The sequence below is a fragment of the Mus caroli genome, chromosome 7 (genome assembly GCF_900094665.2).
Source record: "Mus caroli chromosome 7, CAROLI_EIJ_v1.1, whole genome shotgun sequence".
In the NCBI taxonomy this organism is placed as follows: Eukaryota; Metazoa; Chordata; class Mammalia; order Rodentia; family Muridae; genus Mus; species Mus caroli.
This window is the reverse complement of record NC_034576.1, coordinates 28545533-28570655: the sequence shown is the minus strand read 5'-3', so window position 1 is coordinate 28570655 and position 25123 is coordinate 28545533. Positions and strand designations below refer to the sequence as shown.

The 25123-nt window shown below is 52.7% G+C and overlaps 2 protein-coding genes across 2 annotated transcripts in view; both read left to right on the top strand.

Annotated features, from left to right (window-relative positions):
* Positions 1-23455, top strand: part of Sipa1l3 (signal induced proliferation associated 1 like 3) — a 185673-nt gene extending 162218 nt beyond the window's left edge. Inside the window, exons 15-21 of the mRNA XM_029479233.1 lie at positions 4878-5099; positions 11830-11995; positions 12696-12948; positions 15149-15292; positions 18051-18186; positions 19888-19969; positions 21547-23455. Of these exons, the coding sequence (XP_029335093.1) occupies positions 4878-5099; positions 11830-11995; positions 12696-12948; positions 15149-15292; positions 18051-18186; positions 19888-19969; positions 21547-21690 (1147 nt within the window). The 3' untranslated portion in view covers positions 21691-23455. The remainder of the gene's footprint in view (positions 1-4877; positions 5100-11829; positions 11996-12695; positions 12949-15148; positions 15293-18050; positions 18187-19887; positions 19970-21546) is intronic.
* Catsperg (cation channel sperm associated auxiliary subunit gamma) overlaps positions 1-25123 on the top strand; it is a 545789-nt gene that overhangs the window by 381759 nt on the left and 138907 nt on the right. The gene's annotated exons all lie outside the window — the stretch shown is intronic.

Here is a 25123-nt window from a genome sequence, read left to right as displayed (position 1 = left end):
CCCAGTCTGCACAGGCCTGTCACAAGAGCCCCGTGCCCTGTCTGCACCTGCCCAGCACTTGCCATTTATTCATGAGCAGGTGCATGTGTGCCAGGCCCAGTGTTGGCTGGCCCCAGGAAGACAACAGGCAGATGGTAGCAAAGTCATGGATGAGCTGCAGCAGCAGGCATCCTCAGAGGAGGCTGGCCAATGTCTTCAGTCTGCAGTGTCATTACGTGGGTGCTCGCGTTGTATTTTGTGTGTGTGTGTGTGTGTGTGTGTGTGTGTGTGTGTGTGTGTGTGTGTGTAAGGGTGGTACGTACAAGGGGGTGTTGCTGGGAATCAAAGTCAGGGCCACGCACAGTCTAAACCCCACAACCCTGGCTGTGGATGTTGACCTAAAAACAAAACAATCCAGACCTGGTGACACAGGTGGTGCTAACCCCAGCGCTCCAGAGGCCGATCCAGGATTGTCACTTATGGGCCCGCTGAGGCTACAGAATGAGACTTGCCTGAAATCTAAAGGGCAGAAGAGAAAGATGGGGTTATAGAGAGGTTTCCCACAAGTAGGAGCTGAAGGTACAAAGGGTGGGGCCCGGGGAAGAGGGTTGTGCTTCATGTCACTGAGCACAGGCCCAAGGGGCCAGCGAGGTCACTCAGGCACTCCATTACTGAGTATGGATTTGATCCCAAGGGCTAAAGAAAGCCAGGAAAGGTCTCAGCAGGAGGAGACAGACGGATGTGTGCGGCTTCCAATTGTGTGTCAGCGTACATAGTGTACCATGCACGAGAACGTCAGCGGGTGGCATGATGAAGTCAGTACTTTCCTTATGCCTTTACGTGGGTTACAGGAATCAAACTCAGGTCGCAGCCGGGCAGCAGTGGTGGCGCACGCCTTTAATCCTAGCACTTGGGAGGCAGAGGCAGGCAGATTTCTTGAGTTCCAGGACAGCCAGGGCTACACAGAGAAACCAAAAAAAGAAAAAAGAAAAAAAGAAAAAAAAAGGTCTATGGGGTAAGACAGGAGGTGGAGTCCCAGGAAGGGTGAGGCTAACTCACTCAGAGATGGCACAGGCCTGGAGCAAATGTCCAGGGGGTGAGGTGAGCTCTTCCTGGTTGCTGTAAGTGATGAGCACTGGCCACTCTGGCTGGAGGGGATCTCAGACCAGACCAGACCAGACCAGCTCAGCTCTCCTCGACAGTGCTGTTCTAGATACCCCCGTGCTCCCGGAAACAGAGTCCAGTCCTCCTTCACGGGGCTGACATTCTGCTGCAGAGAGGAAACAGATGGACAGACAGACAACAACCAAGTGAGACACAGATGGCAATCAAGGCTCAGGAGGGAAATAGGCAGGCAGTGTCTTGATTGGCAGCCAGACAGCGAAGGCCACCGTACCTCGCCGGCCTGCCTCGCAGTACTCTGGAAATGTCTGGTGGCCAGGAGACTGAGGTGGATCCCCAAGGGAAGCGTGGCAGGAGGTGTGAGTAGCACGGTGGCAAGAGGGCTGCTCTAGCAGGCTTACTGCTGTGGTTAGAGCTAGCATCTGGTCCTGGAGGGTGTGAGAGCCAGCGAAGGTGGCTGAGCCCCTAATCTGACAAACATTTTTCTAAAATATCACTCTGGGGGCAGCCTGTAATCACAGCACTCAGAGACAAGAAGAATGTGAGCGGGAGGCTGGCCTGGGCTAAACAATGAGATCGGTCTTTAATTTTAGAGGAAAGGTGGGGCACTCTAGTCTTCTCTGAAAGAAGCAGGCTGTTTAGGGAAGGCAGGACAGAGCAGAATTTGAAAGCTGCCAGGAAGAGATGAGCCTGGCCACGCCCAGAAAGGCCCCACCCTCTTGCCTGGCCCCAGCTCTTTTCTTCAAAGCCCACAGAGCCTGTATCTGTTTGTGCAGGTCCGTGACTGCAGCTACTTCACAGATATTAGCCCACCCCACCCACCCCAGACATTCGTCATGGGAGCCCAGCAGCCAAGCTCCCTGCCAGGTGCTGGCGCCCGTCGTGGGCACCTGAAAGGCCCAGCAAGCGCAGGCACATAACTACCTGACCCCTAAGCAGTACACATGCCAAAATCTTTCAGTTTCCAGAGCAATTTGTCAGTCAGCTAAGGGGATCTGAGACTCTGTTCCACGTGGAGCTGACGCAGCTGGGCGTTCCCAGCAGGGAGGAAGCACGTGGCTCTGCTTCCCGGGCTGAGCTAGCAGTCTCCGAGTCTGTCTGGGGATCCATCTCGGGCACAGCCCTCAAAGGTAATCTGGGGATCTGCCGGGGCCCACCCTGCCAGTGTCGGAAGACTGGAACCACACATGATAGATCTGTCAGCAAGGGGGGAAAAACCCAGACTATTTTCCTAGAATGCTAGGGGCTGCGGGAGTGCCTGAGATCTGTGGGCAGAGGGGCAGTTCAAAGGCCCTGCGGTAGAAACATTCCTGGGTATTTGAGGAATAGCATTGTGTAACTGCTAGAAAAGACAGGCAGGTGGAGAAACTGAGGACACAGGAGGTGGCAGATGGAGTGGGACCTGTGGGGGTCTCTGCCTGTCTGCATGAGCCAACACCACAAGGAGTTCTGGAGTGTCGCACATTTCCACAGGGTCCTTGTGGCTGTGGGGAGAACACGGAAGGCAGGTAACCCTGGAAGAGACAATGGTGGCGATGCTAACGGGTGGCACTTGGTGGAGGTGACAAGCAGTGATGGACGTAAGATCCAGGTGAAGTCCATCATTCCAGACGCTTGGGTCACAGCAGGCACAGAGGAGGATGGGGGCAAGATGGGAGTGAGCCAGGTGGCCTGCAGCCTGCCCCCCAACCCCGCCCCAGCTATGTGGGCATGACATTACTGCCTGACTGCCTTACACTGAACTCCTTCAGGCCCTTAGTCTCTGAGGCCCAACTTCCCTTCCATTAGATGGGACAATAATGGGTGGCCCGGCTGGACAGTGTTCCATACTTGTAATCCTAGCACTCAGGAGGTAGAGGCAAGAGGGTTAGGAGGTCAAGGTCATCTTCAGCTACACAGCAAGCTGGAGGCCAGCCTGGGATACACGAGTTCCTGTCTCTAAAACCTTGGTGATAACAGTAACATAGCTGTGGTCCAACCAAGGTTATGTGGGCATAGTGAAGCCGCTGCTGCTGTGCTTAGTATCTGTCTATTGTGCCTTTCTCCTGCCGGTGATCTTGTTGAGTACGGAAGAAAGCTTGAGGCTGCTCGATCCCATGCATCACCATAAGGAAGCTATCTAAGCTCTCCCAGCCCTAGTGCCCCCACCTGAAATACAGCATCGGTAGCTCCTGCAGCAGGAAGTGCCGGGTGCTTTATGGGGTGCCGTGTGGGAAACGTTTAAAACCAGGCCTGACCGTGTCCAGGATCTTTGAGGTCATCCTTGTCACTGTCACCCAGGACCGCCTGCCAGCCCCTCAGAACCTGGACGGCGCAGTAACATGTCACAGCCTCACGAAGAAGCCAAAGGGCCATGGCTAAAACAGGGTACCAGTGCAGAGTGCACCTCCCCATGCCCCTGCCCTGTCTTAGCTGGAGCAGGGTCATAGCCTCTGGACAGGCCACCCCCATACACTTGTAGCTTGAAATCGCCATCAGTGGGTCATTTCTCAGAACACAGACTCACAAATGGGAAGGGACAAAGCCAGTGCACACATGAGACACGGGCATCCTTGCCTATCTAGGATAAAGTCCAAGTCTTCATCCACGGGCCTCACATCTACACATGCCACATTGAAGGGAAGGTCTTCCGAGATCACCTCTGCAGCTGAGGTATCAGGTTGCCTCCCTCGCCTTTCTACCTGGAACTCTCTGTGTGGGGTCCAATTTCACTCTCCTGCATCCTTACGTTCCCATCACAGCCAACTGCAGAGCTAGTACCCCCTGCACACTGCTTGGGGGCATCTTCTGAAGTGGTTACCTGAACTGCGCTGAAAGCGTGTCACATGTAATCCAGTGTGGGCATCTGAAATCGAGTTTGACAAAACACTCATACTTTATGCGGTTTACACTGGTATTTGGGGGGTTTCTTTGGGGGGAGTGTTTTTGTTTTGATACAGGTTCTGATGTAGTTCAGGCTGGCCAAAACCTCAGGGATTTAGCCAGAGATGATCTAGAACCCATGTCCTTTTGGCCCTGCCAGTCAAGTGCCGGGATGACAGGCCTGAGACACTATACCTAAAGAGAGTGAGCCATTAGAGTCCTCAACTTTAAGAAAAAGATGCTAAGGATGTGTTTTTATCTTTAAGTGTGTATATCTGCATGTCAGTATTACATGTGACCACAGGTTCTCGTGGAGGCCAGAGCCATGCGAGCTCTTGGGAGCTGGGGTTACAGGCAATTGTGGGGAATCAAATTCAGGTCCACTGGAGGAGCCGGAAGCTCACTTAACTTCTCTTAGCTCCTATCTTTAAAAAAAAGAGAAAAGAAATAAGTTAATTTGCAGTTAGAAATGGTGGCACATACCTATAACCCCTGTTATTATCTCTCGGGAAGTTGAGGCGAGAAGACTGCTGTGCATTTCAGGCCAGCCTGGGAGGTGGCGTGAGACCTCCTCCAAAACAAGTCTCAAGGAGAAAGATTTGATCCCTTGGCGCTGCCATCGGCTTTCCAAAGTTTGGTTGCAGTAGATAGCGGGAAGCTCCTCGTAGCAGTTCAGCACGATAAAGAAATGAGGCCAACGGCTCAGTGCGTCCTCCTGCGCAAACCCGACAACCTAAGCACAAAGTGGGAGGAGAGCCAAGTCCACAGAACTGTCCACCTCCACACGGGGCCCCTCCCCAGTGCACACAGTGACAGTAAATTGATTGTCAAGTTAAATTAAGAGTTGGTTATTGCGGCAACTCACCCCAAACTCCCGCATGAGTGACCCTCTCTCTTTGTCTTTGCTTCTGCAGTGACATGGGCTCCAGGGCCGGCTACCCCACTCAGGTTTACAAAACAGCTAGTGCAGAGACTCCCCGGCCCTCCCAGCTCTCTCAGTGCAGCCCCTTCCAGCTCTCCACCTCCGTCCCCAAGTCTTTCTTCTCCAAGCAGCCTGCACACAACAAGCATTCAACAGGATGGAAGAGGACAGACGAGCCCCCACCACGGCCACTCCCCTTCACTGACAGCAAGAAGTAAGTGCCACCACAAGACACCCGGCCATCTCTGGGACAGGGAAAGGGTGACTCTCTGTGCTGTTCTATACCCTGGATTTATGTCTGTGACCAAGACAGGTGACAGAGACCCCTGTTCCTAGGGAGCTGACAATTAAGTTGAGATGACAGGAAGTACAGTAAGGAACTGGGTTTGAGTGTGGTGGCACGCGGCTGTACTGTCAGCACTCCCGTCCCTGGGGAGGCTTGCTGGTAGTTTAGATGGGACCCAGGGGTTGGACATGGGTCACGTGGCCTACACGGCCCGCACTTTGTACCCACTGAGCCATCTCCCTGGCTGTTTGCTTGCTTGCTCGCCTTTGAACGTATTCGTTTGTCTGTATGTGAGTTTATGTGCACATGGGTGTGAAAGCCAGAAAAATGCATCCTCCTCTCTTGCTCTCTGCCTATTGCTCTGAGGCAAGGTCTCTTCATGGACCTTGGCCTCCCATAGTCTCTGTTAGACTGGAATCCAGCACGGCACCATGATCCTCCTCAGAGCCGGGATTGCAGGAATGGGCAAAAGGCCTGGCTTCATAGCTGCCAAAGGCTGAACTCTGGTCCTCATGATGGTAGAGCAAACACTTTTAAAACTGCTGAGCCATCTCTCCAGCTCTGTATACAGTAAGAGATAGGCAGGGAGTGGGGGTCTGTGCAGTTAAGAAAGGGCACTGGTACTAAGGCATAACTTAGTCGATTTCTTGTCTAGAATCCCCCAGTGAGGGGCTGGGGGCGTGGCTCAGTGGTAGAGCCCCTGCCTAGAATCCCCCTACCTTTTAGAGGGCAGTTCTCTCCTTCCTCCATATGTGTCCCAGGGGTCAAAGTAAGGTCCTCCAGTTTGGCAGCAAGCACCTTTCCCATCTCTCTAGCCTTTTCTAAATGCATTCATTTATTGAAGGCTCACAGCAGCTCCATTGGTTGAGGAGTTTCTGGCTCCCTCCATCTGTTCCTCTCAACACCTTCTTCCTGACCTGGATGGGGCTGTTTAAATCCGTGGGTGACACAGAGCTTGGGGGAAGAAAAGCACCAGGAGACAGAAAATGGTCCCGGGAGGTGTTAGCAGGCTCCGAGAATCCAGTTCACACGTCTCGCTGACAGACAGAGGGGACTCTGAAAACTAGAATCTGGTCATTCGCTCTCCTTACAGCCTCCAGTCACCCCACCCCACCCCACCCCACCCGAGTTAATGTTGGAGGCTCAGACACACTGGGCATGCTCTGTACCATGCGCTGTGTACCACCCTCCTGTACAGACTCCTGCCAGATCCTGCCTGCTCCGTCTCATACCTCCATCCTTCACTCTGCTCCAGCTATGCTGAGCTTCAAACCTGATGCGTGCCAACGCCACCCCAGGGCCTTTGCACTGCCTCTAAATGTCCTGGAAGAATCTCCTTCCGGGTAGTCTCAAGCTAATGCCACCTGCTCAGACAGGCCTTTCCAGCCTGGGTAGGCGAGCCTCCACTGTCACTGAGTGTCCCTTCACTGTGATCTACTTCACATTTCTCCCACTGGAAGACAAGTGCCACTGTCCTCAGTCACGAGGCACTTGTGACCTACCTCGCACACACCAAAGTAGCTCGGTCAGTAAATGGACTAGCTATGGATCTCACTTGATTCTACAACTCCAGTAAGCAAGAGGTCCCCCGCTTTTCAGTGCAGCCAGAAGATCAAACCCTGCAGAGCCTCATCTGCTCCTGTGTCCTGTGGCTCCTCGTGTGCCCTCTTGTCTTCTTGTCCCCTCCTCATGGGTATCACGCCCTCTGCCTGGAGCTCCCACTCACCTCACCTGCTGTGTGTGGCTCTGTAGGCCCATTGTACTGAGGGACACAAACTGACACTGTAGAAATGGATGTCACAGTTCTGGAGGGCTCTGCGGGGTCTCCCACTGGAGGGAGGGAGAGTCTGTCCCAGGGCCCTCGCTAGCGCCCTCTGCTTTCAGGAGGAGCTGCTTCACTTGGCAGCACGCCGTTCATCTTCTTTCCCTCTGGTGGGGCTGTGGTCGCCTTTCCCCAGTCTTACCAGATTATCATCCACCCTGGTGGCTTCATTTCCACTTGGTGATCTCCCCAGAGGCCCTGTTTCTAGGTGGGATTGCATTCACACTGGCTTCTTTTCTTATTCAACCTAGTATTGTTTTCATGCTAGATGAGCACTCTACCCATGTCATGATCTGGCTCTCTCACACACAACACACACACACACATGCACGTGCGCACACACTCATGCACACGCATGCACACACACCCCTTTTTCCCCCTGATGCTGTCAGTGGAACCCAGGACCTTGTAAACACTAGGCAAGTATTTTGTTCTCTGAGCTGCATCCCCAATCCTGGTCTTTTGAGACAGAAACTTGCCCTGCCTCTGTCTCTGGAGTACTAGGGCTGTAGTGTGTTGCCACCATGTCTGGCTACAGATATATTTGTTAAAATCTAAAATATAAAAGACTGACTAAGTGTTTTATATTTTAAGATTTATCTATCTTATGTGTATGAGTGTTTGCCTATATTATTCTATGTGCACTTTGTGCATTCCTGGTGCACATAAAGACCAGAAGAGGGTGATCCCCTAAACAGGCAGTTCTGAGCCACCGTATGGGTGCTGGAAACTGAACTTGGGTCCTCTGCAAAAGCAGAAATTTTTCTTAACCGCTAAGCCACCTCTCCAGGCCTGACTTACAAAGTTGCTGGGCGAGGCGGGGCCATGTTTTATTTTCCAGAGTTCAAACCCAGGGCCTTGTGCGTCCTAAGCAAGGTCTTCTCTGCTGAGTGCATCCCGGCCGTGGAGCTTTTGACTCAAACTCCCCCTGAGCATCTCAAGATCATGACCTTGTCACTTAGAAACTCTTGAGTCATCTAACCCAGTTTTTCAGAAAACACTATTTTTGACTCCTGGCTAAATTCCTTGAGTTCAGACAAACTGTCACTGAAATCCGACACTGTTCCTTGGGTTCAGGCTTGGTGGTAGAAACCTTGCCTTGCCTTGCCAGCCTGTCACAATCCACAGGCCTCTGTAAAGCATGAGGCCCCACAAGGGTCATACTCTGTAACTAGCACAAGGAACATGGCCTGCCAGCCAGGCTTTGCTACCTAGCCCCATACCTCCTGGCAACCCCACAAAAGGGGCCTTGTTCTTACCCCATTTCCCAAAGGCACCATGGTCCCCAGTGAGACAAGGCCCAGCAAATTCAAGACTCAAACCGAGGGCATCTTATCTCTCAGACTCAAGCATGGGGACCACATACAAGATGGCGTGCTCCTCTTCTGAGAGAAATGTCCTGGGGAAAACCAATGCCCTGTGCTGAGGCACACACTGCTTGTTGATGAAAGATGATGAGCTAGAGAGAAATAGGCCCTGTGTTGTAGGGCCTGAGCATCTGCCACAACAGGGGCACCATGCTGGCTCTGACCAACAGCTCTTCCTTCACTCTGCCACCAGAGGGATGGCAAGGGATGGGCGCCCACCATTGGCTGCACCTCAGGGTCATCTCTAAAATGGGGTGGTGGTAGTTCCTACTACAGGGGTGCTGTGAGGGCTTTCAGGGTCATCCCAAGTCTACAAGCACAGAGTGGCTGGTGAAGGACACTCTATGCCAGAGGCATGGGGCCAGAGCATGGCAACCTTCTCTGCTATAAGCTCCTGCGTCCTCCACCTCAAAGGCTGAGCCAGCTGAAAGACTAGCACTACCTCACAGCTAGGTGGCTGTGTGGCAGGGAACATAGTTCAAGTTGCCATAGCCATACTTGAGCCTGTCCTCCAGCGTGCAGCCACACTGATGCCATGCCCCTCAGCGCCCCACTAACATGCCCGACACATGCAGAGTTCAGGAGCATAGGAGTCACAGGTGGCTGTGAGCTACTGTGTGTGTGCGTGTGCTGGAAACCAAACCTGGTCCTCCAAAGGGCAGCAGCTTCTCTTAACTAAGCCATCTCTAAAGCAACCCCCTCATCTTCCTTCCTTCCTCTCTCTCTCTCTGTCTGTCTGTCTGTCTGTCATTACTGTTGTTTGAATCTCTCTTTATTACTGTTGTTTGAAACTGTCATCATATGGGGTACAGAGTAATCTGCTCGCCTCCCAACTATAGACTTTTAATTTGCCCAGATAATTCCTTCCTTGTAAGGGACAGAGACAGCATACCCCAGGCCTGCAGGGTGATTTAGGCAGGATTATGGCCCGACAAGAAAACCCACGACCCTCTCTGCCTGCCTTTGTTAAAATTGCAATGAAATACAGAAAAGAAAAAAAAAGATGCAGACTTTAGAGACTCCCGCAGCCGAAAACATCTCACTTCTTTTCTGGGCTCAGAGACTTTTCCTTTCTCCAGTAACAAATGGTAAAGGCCAGGCGCCAGGCTGCTTTAGGCTGCTTATGATGGTTGTTGTTGTAACACATGCTCGTGGTAAAATAGGCTCACAGTTCAGAAGGGAGAGCCCCATCTCTCCACCACTCAGTGTGACTGCTGCTCCCCAGAGGTGCCCATCAGTCCCCATACTCCCAGGAACCGTGTTCTGTAAACAAAGTCTATTTCCTAACTCAGATATGGGCATGTTTCAAAATATCATAATAGTCTTTCATTGTCAGTCCATCTGTGATATAAACATGACAGTCAGAGTCAGGCATGGTGACTTATGCCTCTCACCCAAGCAATCAGGAGACCAAGGCAGGAGAATAATGTGTCCCAGGCCAGCCTGAGCCACTTAACAAACCTTCTCTCAAAAGAGCCAAGCAGAAGAACAAAGGAAAAGCAGGGGGCAGGGGAGCCGGCTGAGGCGTAGTGTTGGTAGTGGAGTACATGCCTAGCACGCAGGAGGCCCTAGGTTTGATCCCATATTCTCAGAGAAGTTAATTAAGATAAGGGCTGGGGAGATGGCTCAGTGGTTAAGAGCACTGGCTTCTTTTCCAGAGGGCCGACAAGTCCACCCTTTATAGGTACCAGGCACACAAGTACAGTGCACAGAAATACATGTAGGCAAAACATACATATGCATAAAATTAAAATTTAAAATAAATTAGGTATGGTGGTGTGTGCTTTTTTTTTTTTTTTTTTTTTTTTAAGATTTATTTATTATATGTAAGTACACTGTAGCTGTCTTCAGACACTCCAGAAGAGGGCGCCAGGTCTCGNTGTGAGCCACCATGTGGTTGCTGGGATTTGAACTCTGGACCTTCGGAAGAGCAGTCGGGTGCTCTTACCCACTGAGCCATCTCACCAGCCCGGTGTGTGCTTTTAATCCCAGTACTCTGGAGACAGAGGAAACTGGGTCTTTACATGTTTAAGGCCAGCAAGACTATACAGAAAGTTTTAGAATAAGAATATCCAGGGCTACAGAGAGAGACCCTGTCTCAAAAAGGAAAAGAAAACAAAAAACAAAAAAGAAGCCTATGTTTATGGGATTGGCTTTCTTGACTTTTGTTTGCTTGGTTGGGTGTGTGTGTGTGTGTGTGTGTATGTTCATGTATCTGTGTGTTTCTATGTGCGTACATATGTTTGTGTGAAGAGGCTGTGACCAAGGCAACTTCTAAAGAAAATATTTATTTGGGGCCTACAGTTTCAGAGGGTTAAAGTCCATGACCACGGTGGTGGGAAGCATGACAGCAGAAAGGCAGGCCTGGTGCTGTTAACGGTGCTAAGAGCTTACAACCACTAGTCAGAAAGACACTGGGAATGGAGAGTCTTTTGAGACCTCCAAGCCTACCCCCAGTGACACGGGTCCTAATCCTTTCCAAATAGTTCCTCAGCTGAGGACCTAGTATGAGCCTCTGAGGGCCATTCTCATTCAAACCACCACAGACGGAACAGGCCTTGTCTGAGCCCACGGCAGAAGCAAGCAGGGCCGTGACTGAGATGGCAGGCCTGTCCTTTCCTGGGATCCCTTTCTGACCCCAGTCCACTGTGGCCCAGTGACCCCAGAGGTAGTTCTGGAAAGCTACGGAGACAGAGCTGTGGGTCAGCATGCCATAGAGTGAGAAAGACAGTGACCCCCGCTTCCCACCACCCTTGGGATCAGAAGGCCACGCCTAGGGTAGCAGCAGTTTGGCCTCAGGCCCCTGTGGTATGGGGGAGTGTTATCCATGTGACAGGACAGGAAACACCAGAGTTTCTAAAGAAGGGGTGATGGGGTACCCCATCATTCTTGTCAGGGACCTGCTCACCTCTCCCCACCCAGCTCTCATGAGCCCTGCCGCCCACCCATTCTCTTTACACACACATCAGGACCTAAGACTGGCTAGCCATCAGCCCAACCCCCAGGGTCCCATCACAAATCCGCAGAGTGGCTCTTAAGTCTGCAGTCTCACAGTCTGTCCCTGGCTCCTCCGCCTGGCGTCACCACCTCACAGCCTCAGCACTCACTCACTCACTCTTCCACCTGGGTGGACTCCTCCCTTGTCTCCTCCAGATTTCACCCCTTCACCCCACAGAAGAATACTTCCAATTTCCATTCCTCTACCTAACCGTATTTGCTTCAAAACAAGTCTCTGTCTCACACATGGGCTCCACTCTGCTCACTTGCCTACAGTCGGTCCCCTCCTGCAGGTGGCTCTGTAGTCCCTGCCTGCTGTACCACCGCTCTCTGCTCTCTGTGTAGGCCCAGTCAGAGCAGGTTCGCAGCACAGTGAGTACAGAGAGCTAGGTGATATAGAGGAGGCCCGGCCATGTGGTGGTGGCCCTGAGAAGCGGCTTACAGCCCTCTGACTCCAGTGTTCTCATGACAGGCAGGTGGACACCAACGCAAAGAACGTCTTTGGTCAGCCACGGTTGAGGGCATCCCTGCGAGACCTCCGGTCCCCACGGAAGAACTACAAGTCGACCATCGAGGACGACCTGAAGAAGCTCATCGTCATGGACAACCTGGGGCCAGAGCAGGAGCGGGACCCAGGGGTGCGTGCGGCTGGCGGCCCAGGGCGAGCGGGGAGTAGGCGATGCTCTCTGCCATGCCTCCAACCTTTGCTGTCTGCCGGCCCTGTTGGGGGTGGGGGGTGCAAGGAGGGACAGAGCCAGGACTCAAGCCAGCTGGAGAAGGCCCTGGTGACCATGGGTCTCATTTCTTTCTCCCAGAGCCCAAAAAGAAAATGGTCCTACCCCCTCTTCAGATCCCAGCCACAAGCAGAAAGAGCTCCCAGAAACAACTTAGGCTCTCATTCACCAAAGACAGTGAGGCCAAAGCGGCAGGCTCTATGGTCCCTCCATTGCCCTGCCTGCCCCTCATCGTCAGGCTGGCGGTCTATGGAAACCTAGACAGCTCTTCACTGGGTATTGTGGTACATACCTGTAACCTGCAGGAGACTGAAACAGGAGGATCTCAGGATCTAGGCCAGCCTGGGTTATTTGGTTTCCTGAGACCATATCTGAAAAGAAAAGGCATGTACAAATGCAGTGATGAAATGCTTATATAAGCTTACTGTTGGGGGATAGGCTCAGAAGCCATGGGCACAGGTCAGGGGTTGGGAGCCCTTGGGGAAGCTTTGACCAGAAAGAGTATAGAAATGGATGCTGGGTGGACAAGAACTTGCCAAAAATCCCCTGAGGCCCAGGACCACAGCCCAGCATGCCAATCCATTGTCCTACCCTGTCTTGGCAGCAGTCCCCCCAGAAGAGCCTGCAGCGGACACTGTCAGATGAGAGCCTGTGTAGTGGGCGCCGGGAACCCAGCTTTGCCAGCCCTGCCAGCCTGGAGCCCGGCCTGCCCAGCGATGTGCTCTTCACCAGCACCTGCACCTTCCCCTCCAGCACACTGCCCGCCCGCCGCCAGCACCAGCACCAGCACGCCCACCCACCCAGCGGGGCACCCAGCACCACTCCAGCCACTGGCAATGGCTTCCCAGAGAAGAAATGTGAGCCTGGGCATCTGGGGGCTGCAGGTCCCCCTGGGGCTAGGAAGTGGGGCACACTGCAGTTGGGAGGCACCTGGTGGTCATATGTGGCCAGGCCTTGTGAGGGAGAGAAGGGTGCACAGGTGCTCCAGGGAACCTCAAGGAGTGAATATTGCTGGCCAAATGCTGGGTCACCTGAGACCAGACACAGTCAGCCCCCTCCCACGCCCCCATGCCCAGAGACAGGTGTTTACATTCTCAATTTCCCAGCGACTATGCCTTATCATCCTCCCTGCTCCCAGCTAAACGTCTCATTTCCTGAACATTTACTTAGTGACCCGACTTCCCCAGATATGCCACGCTTAGTGGGGCTCCTGGGTAAGAGTCATCCACACCTTTATTTCATCCAGCAGGTATTTATTGACTCTGCCCCATAAGTTGGCCACTGGAACAGCCATCTCCTGACACATGTCACATCTCCTGACACATGTCACTTGGAGGTTAGAGGAACATGAGTTTGAGGCCAGCCTAGAATCCTAGCAAGACCCATCTCAACTAAAAAAAAAGAATGACTGGCAAAGCAGCCAGAGCCGCACAGATATGCTCCGTGAGCCCTTCTCATGCCCGGACAGGCTGTGGCTACAACAACCCCGAGCTCACTGTGGACACAGCCCATACAGACACACTGGGGGCTGTTTTTTCACTTGGGGCCTTTGTTTGAGTGTGTCGTCCTCGCTGATCTGGAACTCACAGAGATCTGCCGGCCTCTGCTTCCTGAATGCAGAGCCCTGGGATTTTAGGCCGGACCCATCACACCTAGCTACCTTTCATACCCATCCTGGTAGGAGTGGCAAGCAGCCTCACTTCTGGTGTGTGCTGGTCACTGCTGGTGTGTGCTGGTGGGAGCTGGATCAGGTCGCTGCTCGGCCTTTAGAGTGTGTTAGGAAGTGTATGGCAACCCTTATTTTCTAAACTCCAGATGTGTTCTGTGCCAAGGGTTTCAGTTAGGAGGTGGTGTCCCCACATCTTCTACATGGGAAGCCTCTGTACCTCAGACTTATGGAGGATAAAGGGAGTCTGCGCTCTCTTGAAATGGCCATCTGTCCCTTAAAAGTCGTCTGCAGTAGCCCGGTATGGGGAAGCATGCCTGTGATCTATCACTTAGGAGGTGAAAGCAGGAAGTCCCAGAGTTCAAGGTCAGCCTCATCTGCACAGGGAATCTGAGGCCAGCTTAGTCTAGTGAAACCTTGCCTCCAAAAGCTAGCAGTTGTTCAGTCCTCCCATGGCACCCTGTCCTTGTCTCTGTGTCCCTGCCCTGGTACTCTGAGGCTGTAACTCCTTCCTCAGGCCACGCCACACACAGCTGTGCTCTAGGCTGGACTTCCTTCCCTGCTGACAGCATCCCCGCCATCCCTTGGGGCTGCCCCCATGCTACCCAAGCTTACCTTTGCCTCCTGCCTCTACTCTCAGCCTTGATCACCCCACTGGCTCCTCCTAGTACACAGGACATACCCAACATGGAGCCAGAAGAAGCTGAGACTCCACCTCTGCCATACTCTCGAGCCCGGCATCCCTCCCCTCAGCCTGTCGGACTACAGAATCAGGGTTCTCCCATCCACCATGCCTGACCACTCTGCCCCCTGTTCCTGTGACAGCCTCATCCACTCTGGGTGTCTTCCCCTTTGGACTAGGAACACCTTAAGTCCAAGGCCTGGTAGCCTCTGTGTATCAGGCCTCGGCCTTACAGACATACCTCAAAATACCAGGGTTCTTTGATGGGCCATAAGTCCTGACGAGATCTGCCATGGAATTGTCAGGACATCATTGTACTGCATTGCTGTGGGGACAGCCAGATAGCCTGTCCACGCATCCCAGGGGTGGCTACACACCTCTTCAGGAGGGATCACAATACTTCACATAGTGACCACCAGGCTTGTCATTTCCCTGGCTCACCCCTGCTCTTTCTGAGCCACCCAGACCTCCTCGGTGTTCCACAAACCTCTGAGACTGTTCTACGAGAATGCTTTTCTCCCCGGCCTCTCCCTGGTACCTACCCACCTTCCATTGCAGAGCTTTGCTTTCAGGTCACCTCAGCAGGACCTCCCTGGTCCCATATATAGAAAGCCACCCACACAGACACCCAGCTCCCAGCGCCCATGCCCCTGTCCCTCCACATTGACTGTGTACTTAGCCGCCTCCCCATCTCCACCCTCCCACATAGCTGCCATCTCAGCCTCGGAGCTCTCACTGGCTGACGGACGGGACCGGCCTCTGAGGCGACTTGACCCTGGGATGATGCCACTACCGGACACGGCCGCTGGTCTTGAGTGGTCCAGCCTGGTGAATGCTGCCAAGGCCTACGAAGGTGGGTAGCCTCCACCCAGCCACTCCTGACCCTGAGTGGTTATCTGTTCCCAGAGGATGACTAGAGGGCCTATGGCTTTGCCCGGACCTCATGCCTGTGTTCCATAGTCACGGAGAACAAAGTTAAAGCCTTTCGTTGTCATCTGCTGACCATGCAGCCCAAGCAGGTGACCTTTTGATCACCTGCTACTTGGTCCACGGAAGGAGATCCCTCACCAACCGCCTGGGCTATATAATAATGGTCGTGTGAAAAATGGGCCCAGAAACCCTACACAAACAGTACCCTACTGAAAGCTGCATGAGACCCATCTCAAAAAAGCAAAAACAAAACAGAACAAACCCAGGCAGGCTAGCCTGATCTGTGTAGCAAGTTCCAGGACAGCAAGGACTGTAGAAAGACCCTGTCTCAAAAAAAAAAAAAAGTCCTGGTTGAGCAGTCAAATTACAGGTGAGAATTCTAAACTCAGTAAACTGAGTAGGACCAGAGTCCTTGCAACCCACCGGACAGCCCTATCTGTCCGAGATGCCTGTTAGCACTCTGGCCACCATATCCCCACCTCAGCCAGCAGAACAGAAGAGAGACGCCACCTCTGAGGGGAAGCCTTTACAGCTTCCTATTTGCCAGACCCTCAGCCCATGGCTGTGCCTCTTCAGACTGGGAATCGGGGAGCTGGCAGAGAACACGGGTGGGGTGCTCATGTACAGGACCCTGGGTTGTCTCGGCTTTGGTTTGCAGGGGAGAGTTGGGTTGGGTTGGTATAGTTTTGGTTTGGTTTATTGATTGTGTTTGTTTGTTTGGTTTTTGCTTTGATTTTTGGTTTGGTTTGGTTTGGTTTGGTTTGGTTTGGTTTGGTTTGGTTTGGTTTGGTTTTTTATCTCTGTGTAGCCCTGACTGTCCTAGAACTCAATCTGTAGACCAAGCTGACCTCAAACTTGGAATTCTACTTGCCTCTGCTTCCTGAGTGCTGAGATTAAAGATGTGGACCACCATCTTCGTTGGTTGGCCTGTCTGTCTGTCTGTCTGTCTGTCTGTCTGTCTGTCTGTCTGTTTTAGACAGCTATCATATAGCCCAGCTTACTCTCAAACTCTCACTATATAGCTCAGGATGGCCTTGAACTCCTTCCAGGTTCATCTGCTGAGAACTAGGATTATAGGTTTATACACTGGACCCAGCTCAGAATTCCCCAGTCTGGCCTCAGATTTGTGGTCCTCCTGCCTCAGCTCCTCCAGTACTGGAATTTCAGGGCTATGGTACCACCCCGACCTGGCCCAGCCATGTTAAGTATTTTGTAATTCTCAATGCCCACCCTCTCAGCCCAACCTGGAGTACCATTATCACATGGCATGTGTGGACTGATCTCTATCCAAAGAACCATAGTAGAAAAGCAAGAATGGTTTTAATTAAAATAGAACTTCTGTATTTGTGTCCCACATGTTCTGCCATCTAGCAGTAGCCCCAAGGATGTCAGGCTCACCCTGCCATCCCCACTACAGGGCAGGGTCAGGCCAAGCATCACTTGGATTCCTGACTTGGAAAGGGAGGGCAAGCAGTGTGGGCAGGACCAGATCTAAAAACTAGGAGCTCAACTGGCTGGCTCCCAACATAGGAAGTACCAAATGGGTTGACAAGGAAACCGGAGACTGCCGCCTACGAGTGATCTCCAGCTTTGCCTGTGAGGAGTTTTGTGACAAGCCATTAACCCCTCATGCCTCAGTTGCTCATCTGTAAAATCTCTCTGCCCCGGCAAGTTGTGAGTATTAGATGAACTTGTACTTGTTAAAGCGCTTACAAACCACGGCAGTGCGGAGATGAGCATCAGTAGAGCCCCTGTCTAGAATCCCCAGTGAGGGGCTGGGGGTGTGGCTCAGTGGTAGAGCCCCTGCCTAGAATAGATACAATATGTTCATACTGTAATATGAGCCCTATTAGTTCTTGTGAGTTTCTGAGGAATTTTGGATATTTAGCTCCTGAGAGCCAGGAAAAGCACAGACTCTCTGAGTCTCAGGGGTCGGCTTGAGCTCCATAGCAAGATCCTGTTTAAAATCTTCAGATCCTGGGGCTGGAGAAACGGCTTAGTGATTAAGAAGACTTGCTGTTCTTCCAGAGAACATGAATTTGGTTCCCAGCGTCCACACTGCGCAGCTTACATGCACATGTAATTCTGCCTCCAGGGGAATCTGACACTCTGCTTTGGTTTCCACAGTCACCCATACACAAGTAGCATACACTCACACATACACACACATGTGGCATATGCCCACATAGACAAAAACACATGTGTATAAATAAAAATAAACTTTAAAGGAAAAAAAAAGGAGCCGGGAGGTGGTGGCACATGCCTTTAATCCCAGCACTTGGGAGGCAGAGGCAGGTGGGTGTCTTGAGTTCAAGGCCAGCCTGGTCTACAGAGTGAGTTCCAGGACAGCAAGAGCTGCACAGAGAGACCCTGTCTCAAATAAGAAAAGAAAAAAAAAAAGGAAGTGAGGAAGAGAAAAAAAAAGACATCACAAGGAGAACACAAATTACGTTAGGAAGCCCAGCTTGTCAGTACACACACCTACGGTTAGAGCGCTAAGAAGACTGAGGCAGGAGAGTCACTGAGTTCACGGCCAGCCAGAGCAGCAAAATGAGCCCCGATCAGAGAAGGGTTGGTGGGAGGAGATGGGAGGAAGATGAATAGGAATTGGTAGGGAGAAGCCAAGACCGCCTACCTGCCCACCCGGAAAAACTGAATCCCCTTCTGCTTCTCCCTGACAGTGCAAAGAGCTGTGTCACTCTTCTCTCTGAACGACCCAGCCCTGAGCCCAGAGATCCCTCCTGCACACAGCCCTGTGCACAGCCATCTGAGCCTGGAGCGGGGCCCCCAGACTCCAAGAGCCACTCCCACCATGAGGTGAGTTTCCCTGGAAACACTGGGATCCATCTCTATCAGAGCTCAGCAGGTAGCACACATGCACAAGACAGGAGTGAGCAGGCACTGCAGGTCACCCGAGATGGCCCAGGACATCAGGTCTCAGACTTCCAACTTTGAGCCATTCCTCCAGAGTGTTCCCCCAGCCTCCTAGCTGTCTCCCATCTCTGTCCGTCCGTCTGCAGCTTGATCCCCTCTTTGGTGGATCCTCTAATGATGCAGACTTGCCCTCCACCCTCTCTGCACTGCTGGGCACATACAGACAATCTCAGCCTCCTGTGGGTACTAAGACAAAGCTCCACCCTCAAGAGAGAGGACAAGGAGACGGGCCGCTTGAGCATCTCACCCCAGCTCCCCTGACTGGATGCAGTGAGTCTGAGTACTCATACCCAGCAGAGAAAGCTTCAAGGGCCTCGCTGCTTGCATGAGGGTTACCAGGGCACTCGCAGTATCTGTGTGTGCTTCCCACAAAGTTCTGCTTGCCACTTGCTTAGTGGTGTCTGAAAGCCTTGTCTGAGGGAAATTGTGAGATATATGTATATAATATATAAAAATTATATTATATATATATATATCCCTTCACAGCCTAGTTGGTCTTAGGTCTTGACTCCCATCAGAAGTGTGAGCCTAGGCTGGGCGTGGTGGCGCACGCCTGTAATCCCAGCACTTGGGAGGCAGAGGCAGGCGGATTTCTGAGTTCGAGGCCAGCCTGGTCTACAAACTGAGTTCCAGCACAGCCAGGGCTACACAGAGAAACCCTAGTCTCGAAAAATAAAAAAAAAAAAAAAGAAGAAGAAGAAGAAGTGCGAGCCTCTGAAGTTACAGAAAACAGGTGCTCTGGTTAAAGACTTTGGGGATCTGTGGCCCTTGGGCCCTCTCCTGGGTTTTACCCTCCCACCTCCGTCCATACTTATAGCTCCCTAAGATGAGGACCAGGAAGGGGAGGAAAAGAGGAGAGCCAGGAGGACCCAGCAGCCTCACTCAGCCCTTCCCCAGACATCTCCAAAGATAAGATCCAGAAGCATCTCTCGCACCAGCTCCATGCAGAGAGGTGCCGTCTGCTCGCAAGACCTGGGGCCGAGAGCGGCTCCACAGCTAGAAACCAGACAGTAGACCCCAGCCAGCCCCAGCACCTGGGTGAGCAGCATCCTGTGCATCAGCCTGGGTGTCCTATTCCGTAGCAACCGAGTGGCACGTTTACAGGCTGCAGAGGGCTGGACATTTTGTTAGACTGTGTTATCATCATTGATGGCACTCTTGTCTTTTGTCCATTGGCCCACCATGGACCTTATGGGCTTGGGATGGGCTCAGTCTGCCATGCTCACTACATAGCGGCTGAGCATTGAGTGAGTTCTTTGTATCTCATAAGTACACAGAGAAGGTTCTTCCTAAAATCACACAAAAACCCTGTCTTGCCGGGCACCTGTGTATTTCAGGGCAGCTGCCACCTAGCTGTGGCCTGGCCTGGTGCTTCCTCAGCCTGCGTGCACAGGCAGCCTGGGTCCAGGGGCAGGAGGGGACTGCCTCTGCCTTCCCTGCAGAGCTGCTCATCAGTCCCTTACACCCCTGGGCTTTCAGGAAGGTGAGAATAGACTTGTACTCCAAGTCTCTTCCAATTTTTGAGTAAGAACACTTCTCTGAGGTGTCAGGCATCAGGACTGACCCCATCCCTTGTCTCTCCAGCGAGGAGTCACCCCTGGATCTGACAGGCAAGGTGTACCAGCTGGAGGTGATGCTGAAGCAGCTGCACACGGACCTGCAGAAGGTGAGGCCCACAGTGTGCCTCCTGCCTAGCCCTCTCCCCCTGCACTGGGCAGCACTGCACCACACACACACACACACACACACACACTCACACACACACCTGCCCCTCTGCTCTGCAATATGATCACCAGGGGATTGAAATGTCAAGCAAGGTAGAGGAAATCGGCATGCAGGTCAGTTAGTAGAGTGTTTGTCCAGTGTGCACAAGGCTCTGGGTTTCCTCACACTGCCTGAGCTAGGCATGATGGCAGATGCTGTAATCCCAGCTCTTGTCATGGAGGAAAGACAATCAGAGACCAGTGCCATCCTCAGCTGCATACTGAATCTTACTGAGATAGCATGAGGGTAGGTAGGCCTTTTTTTTGTTTTGTTTGTTTGTTTTGTTTTTCGAGACGTAGGTAGGCCTTTAAGTAATTATAAATAATTACAAATTGAAATGGGAGGCAGATGTTGGCCATCAAGGGGGTAATGGCAGTGTAGATTATAGGACAGCCATGCACGTGGGACTGTGCAGCCAGTTAAGAGTTTCAGTCAAGTCTCAGTGCCTCACGTGCCTGGAACCCCAGCTCTAAGCAGAGCAGAGACGGGAGGGGTCACAGAGGCTTGCTGGCTTCTAGCCTGTCCAAGAGAACATAACCACAGGTAAAGGGAGAGACAAAGAAATAGGTGAAGAGTGACAGACATCATACACGCATGCGTAAATAAGGACATAAGTTAAAATGGGCAAACAAATGACTCGTAGATATATCTAGTAACTGCCATGCAATATTAACTTAGTGAGAAATAGTCCCGGCCTTAATCCTCCTGCCTCAGCCTTCCCATTCACTGCTGGGAGGCAGAGGCAGGCAGACCTCTGTAAGTTTGAGGCCAGCCTGGACAGCCCGGGATTACACAGAAGCCCTGCCTCAAAAAGACAAAAAAAATAAATAAAAAATAAAAAGAAGACAGCCCCTTGTGGAAGGGCACCGTTGTATCTGTGGCGTCCGTGCGCCCATCTCAGGGTAGAGGGGATGAGAAGAAGCAAGACTGGGGGAGCTTTACTTGTTTATATATTTGAGGTGATGCAAGGCAGGACCCAGGTTCAGATCCCACCCCAGTATTGAATGCTGCACACACAGCCTTGGCATTCCCTGCGCCGGGATGTCGCATGAGCTCGGGAGAGCAGAGCCCGCTCAGGCTGCGGCGGGTCTTGGTTGTTTTCTTCCAGGAAAGTGAAGATGACAACCATCCCGAAGGCTGGGGGGAGGTGGAGTGGTAGCAATGAGTATGGCTATCAAATGACTACCTCAGCCTGTCAGTGGTGGGGGGCATGCCTGTGATCCTAGCACCGGAGAGTCTGAGGTCAGCCTGAGCTACATACTAAGACCTTAACCCGCAGGCTTTCCAAACCACCTGTCAGAGTTGAGGCCAGGCCATGAGGTAGCTTGCCCTGGGTGGTTCATCTGGAGAAGCAGAGCTGGGATTTGAACCCTTGCAGACAGGCCTTTCAGGATCCAGTGGCTGTGGTCTGCTTCTGTTCTGTGCACCTCAGCCATCTGCCTTACTGTACCTTACTAACCCAGCCCTTTGCCCTCCCAGGAGAAGCAGGACAAGGTGGTGCTGCAGTCAGAGGTGGCCAGCCTGCGGCAGAACAATCAGCGACTGCAGGAGGAGTCGCAGGCCGCCAGTGAACAGCTGCGCAAGTTTGCAGAGCTCTTCAGCAGGGAGAAGAAGGAGCTCTGAGTGCCCCTGGGTCACCCCAGACCGCCCTGGCTGGCAGGCAGTGGGCTTCTGGTTGCAGGGGTGACAGGTCATCCAGCCATAGCCCCGCACCCACTGCCCTGCAACCTTCCTTTAGGGACTCGGGGACGCCGGGCACTAGTCTCAGGCCTCTCTCAGCTGCTCTCTGCCGCCTTGCAGGCCACAGGAGCGCCCAGTCCTAGGACCCAGCTGCCTGGAGCTGTGTCGGTGGGAGGGGCCCAAGAGCCCCTGCATGAGAACTATGGAACGAAGTGAGCCCTTTCTTTCCCCACTCCCTGACAGTCCAGGGCTCCTCTATCCCCAGTGTACTGGCTCCAGGTAGCATGGACATCACCCTCCGAGTCCCCCTTCCACACAGCAGCCAGGAGCACTTTCATAGAGTTTAAATTATTTTCCTGGGGCCCCAGAATGGACAGGACCCATTAGCACCCAGATCCACTCCTTTGAGAAACCCTATTTGTACAGCTAGGACTGTTTATATGATCTTTTTTATCAGCTTCTCTCCAAGCAGCCGCAGGCCCCTCTGCCTTGGAGCTACTGATCTGGCCAGCCATGGGATCCTCCTCTAGGACAACGAGGCCATTGCCCCCTACGCCAGCGGCTTTGAGGAGCCTGAGGACAGGGCTGAGGCAGAGCCTTCACCCCCTGTATGGTTGTCTTTTCTTTTACAAGTCTCCCTGGCCACACTCCATCCCCCAGTGGCCACCAGACACGCTCACTGTGCTCCCCGGGGAGCACTCACAGTGCAGCCCCCAGCCCCCAGAGATTCTCCAAAGGCAATAAGGGGCAGCTCAGTGTGGATCCACGCTGCTCACCCAGGAAACACAAATCCCCCTCCCCCTTTTTTTCCTTCTTTAAAAACAAACAGAAAAGAATATATATATATATATTTATTTTTTCATGTAGAGTTGTGCCGGAACACGTTTGAATGGCCACAGTCTGTGGATTTCCCCAAACCCTGTGGGCTGGAGGTCAATGCGAGGACTCAGAGGGATGTGGGGGCAGCAGGCGGCACAGTTGGCAGCGTAGATTGGACCCAGAGCCATAACTAGATGGCCCAGCCCTCAGATCAGGACTCATCACTTCTCTTTGGGCCCACGACCACACACAACAGGCACTCTGCTCCCGATGGGCCAGGCTGAAGGGCAGGGCTTGAGGAAAGGGTACCCAGAGCTCCCTGTGACCTGCCTCTGACCCTGGGGTCCCCCTGGTTGTGAGGGAGCAGCCTGCCATGCCCTCCACTCACCATGGAATGATGGTGGCAAACCAGACCACCCAGTGTCCTGAACCCTGGCCAGCTACTGTGATGTCTGTCTCCTGATCACCTTTCTAAAGGGTTCTCCAGCCCCTCCCCCTTCCTCTCCTCTCAGAACCCAACCTGGAGCCCCTCCCCCTCCCCCCAACCCCCTCCCTTCATTTCTTTCTTTAATGTGTCTTCTCATATCTTCAGACCATTCGAATCATTTTGGGGACCTAATCATGTACATTGACAGTTGTAAATTATAATTTTTGGTTTTGTTCTATTATTTTTGTAAGAATTCCTGCAAAAAAAATTATTTAATTTGAGGTTGATACTCTGTGTAATGACTGGAGATAGCAGGGTTTTTTTTCCATGTTGATTTATTCCATTTGGATTTTTGTTTTAATCATTCTTTATTGTCTTTTCCTCCCCCTCTTCCCATCCCTGTCTTGAGATTTCTGGCATGTTTCAGGAGGTTTCAAAGGAAATAAACGTTTCATAGAAATAGCTGGTGTGTTCTCCTGCAGCTGCCTGGAAGTCGGTGCTGGCTCCCTCCTCCTAAGCTCATATCACACTCCTGCTGCACAGCATACACTTACCAGCCAGCCTGTTTCCTAGGCATCTGACCGTCAGGATGTAAAATGTGCTGAAGTTAAAACAAGCTAGGGCTGCATGGTGAGCATGGTAACACAAGCCCTTAATCCCAGCGCTCAGGAGGCAAGGTGGGTGGATCTCTGTGTTCTAGGCCAGCTTGTTGTTGAGTTAGGGCTGCACTGTGAACCTGTCTTCAAAGGGAATGGGGGGTGGTCTTCTTTCGCCAGGTGTGATGGTTCACACTTGTAATTCCAGCGCTCTGAGGCAGGAAGATCCCCAGAGTTCAAGGCCAGTTGTGTTGGTACACATGGGGAATCTCAGCCTTGGGAGGCGAATGGGCTTCAGGAGTGCAAGGTCTTCCTTAGCTACATAGCAAGTTTGAGGCCACCTTGTGCTGACCGCAAGATAAGCGGTAATGAAGCCCATTTAAAAAGAAAAAAAAGAAAGAAGAAAGAAAAACTTCTGGCCCAGAAGTGGCTTTGTGGTTAAGAGCACCGGCTGCTCTTCCAGAGGTCCTCACAGCTCACAGCTGCCTGACTGCACACCCAAGAGACCCAGTGCCCTCTTCTGGTATATTTTTAAAAAACAAAAACAAAAAAAAAAAAACAACAAAAGCCAAGCAAAGTTAAGATAGCATGCGCTTTTAACCCCAGCAAAGGGAGGTGGATCTGTGAGTTTGAGGCCATCCTGGTCTACATAGTTCCGGGGCAGCTAGGGCTACACAAAAGTCTGTCTCAAAACGAAAACACGGGTGATTGCAGGTAAAGCAAGCACTGCCATGTTGGTGGGATTTGTGTGAAGCCTCTGGCCCTAGGCCTCCACCCGGCCCCGAGCCACGCCCCTCTCCATTCCCCCCCCCCCCCCCCCCCCCCCCCCCCCCCCCCCCCCCCCCCCCCCCCCCCCCCCCCCCCCCCCCCGCTTCATTTGTGTGCCCTGCCCCACCTACTCATCCCTCCACTGGGTCCCACCATGCGGTGGACCTCCCTCTGCCAACAGTGCAGGGAGTGGATTGCAGTGGAGAGCTGCCCGGGGTCCCTGGGGACCAGAGGTAAAAAGGAAGAGTCATCTAGCTAAAGGAACTGTCTCTCGGACCAACTCCTGAAGCCTCAGCCAAACTCAGGTTTTCTATGGCCCTCCAGGCAGGACAAGAGGGGGCAGCTTAAAGCTTGGGGTCCTGGGTCTGTGTCTCCCCGAACTGTGGACATCTGCGGGTGGGCGAGGCACCAGGCAAACTGACTTTGGATTCAGGAGTTGCACAGGAAGATCCTAAAGACACCTCCTGTGGGAAGTCAGCATCTCTGGACAGGACTGCCCCCATCCCATCAGCCGCCCTTGTGTTCTTCACGTCTGAGCTGAACTCTGATCCTCCCTCGCACCCTACCCGCACCCCCCAAATGTCTTCCGAAAGGTGTTTGCCTATATCCAGTGGAGAATCAGCCCTTGCAAGGGCTTCCAGCTACTTAGATATCCTCACTCGCCACCCTCCTCAGGGCCCCATCCAGCCCAGCCCTCCCCCCATCAACCTGGGCCAAGTGGGGGAGGGAACCCGGGAACAAACTGTTCTCACATCCTCTCCTGGCC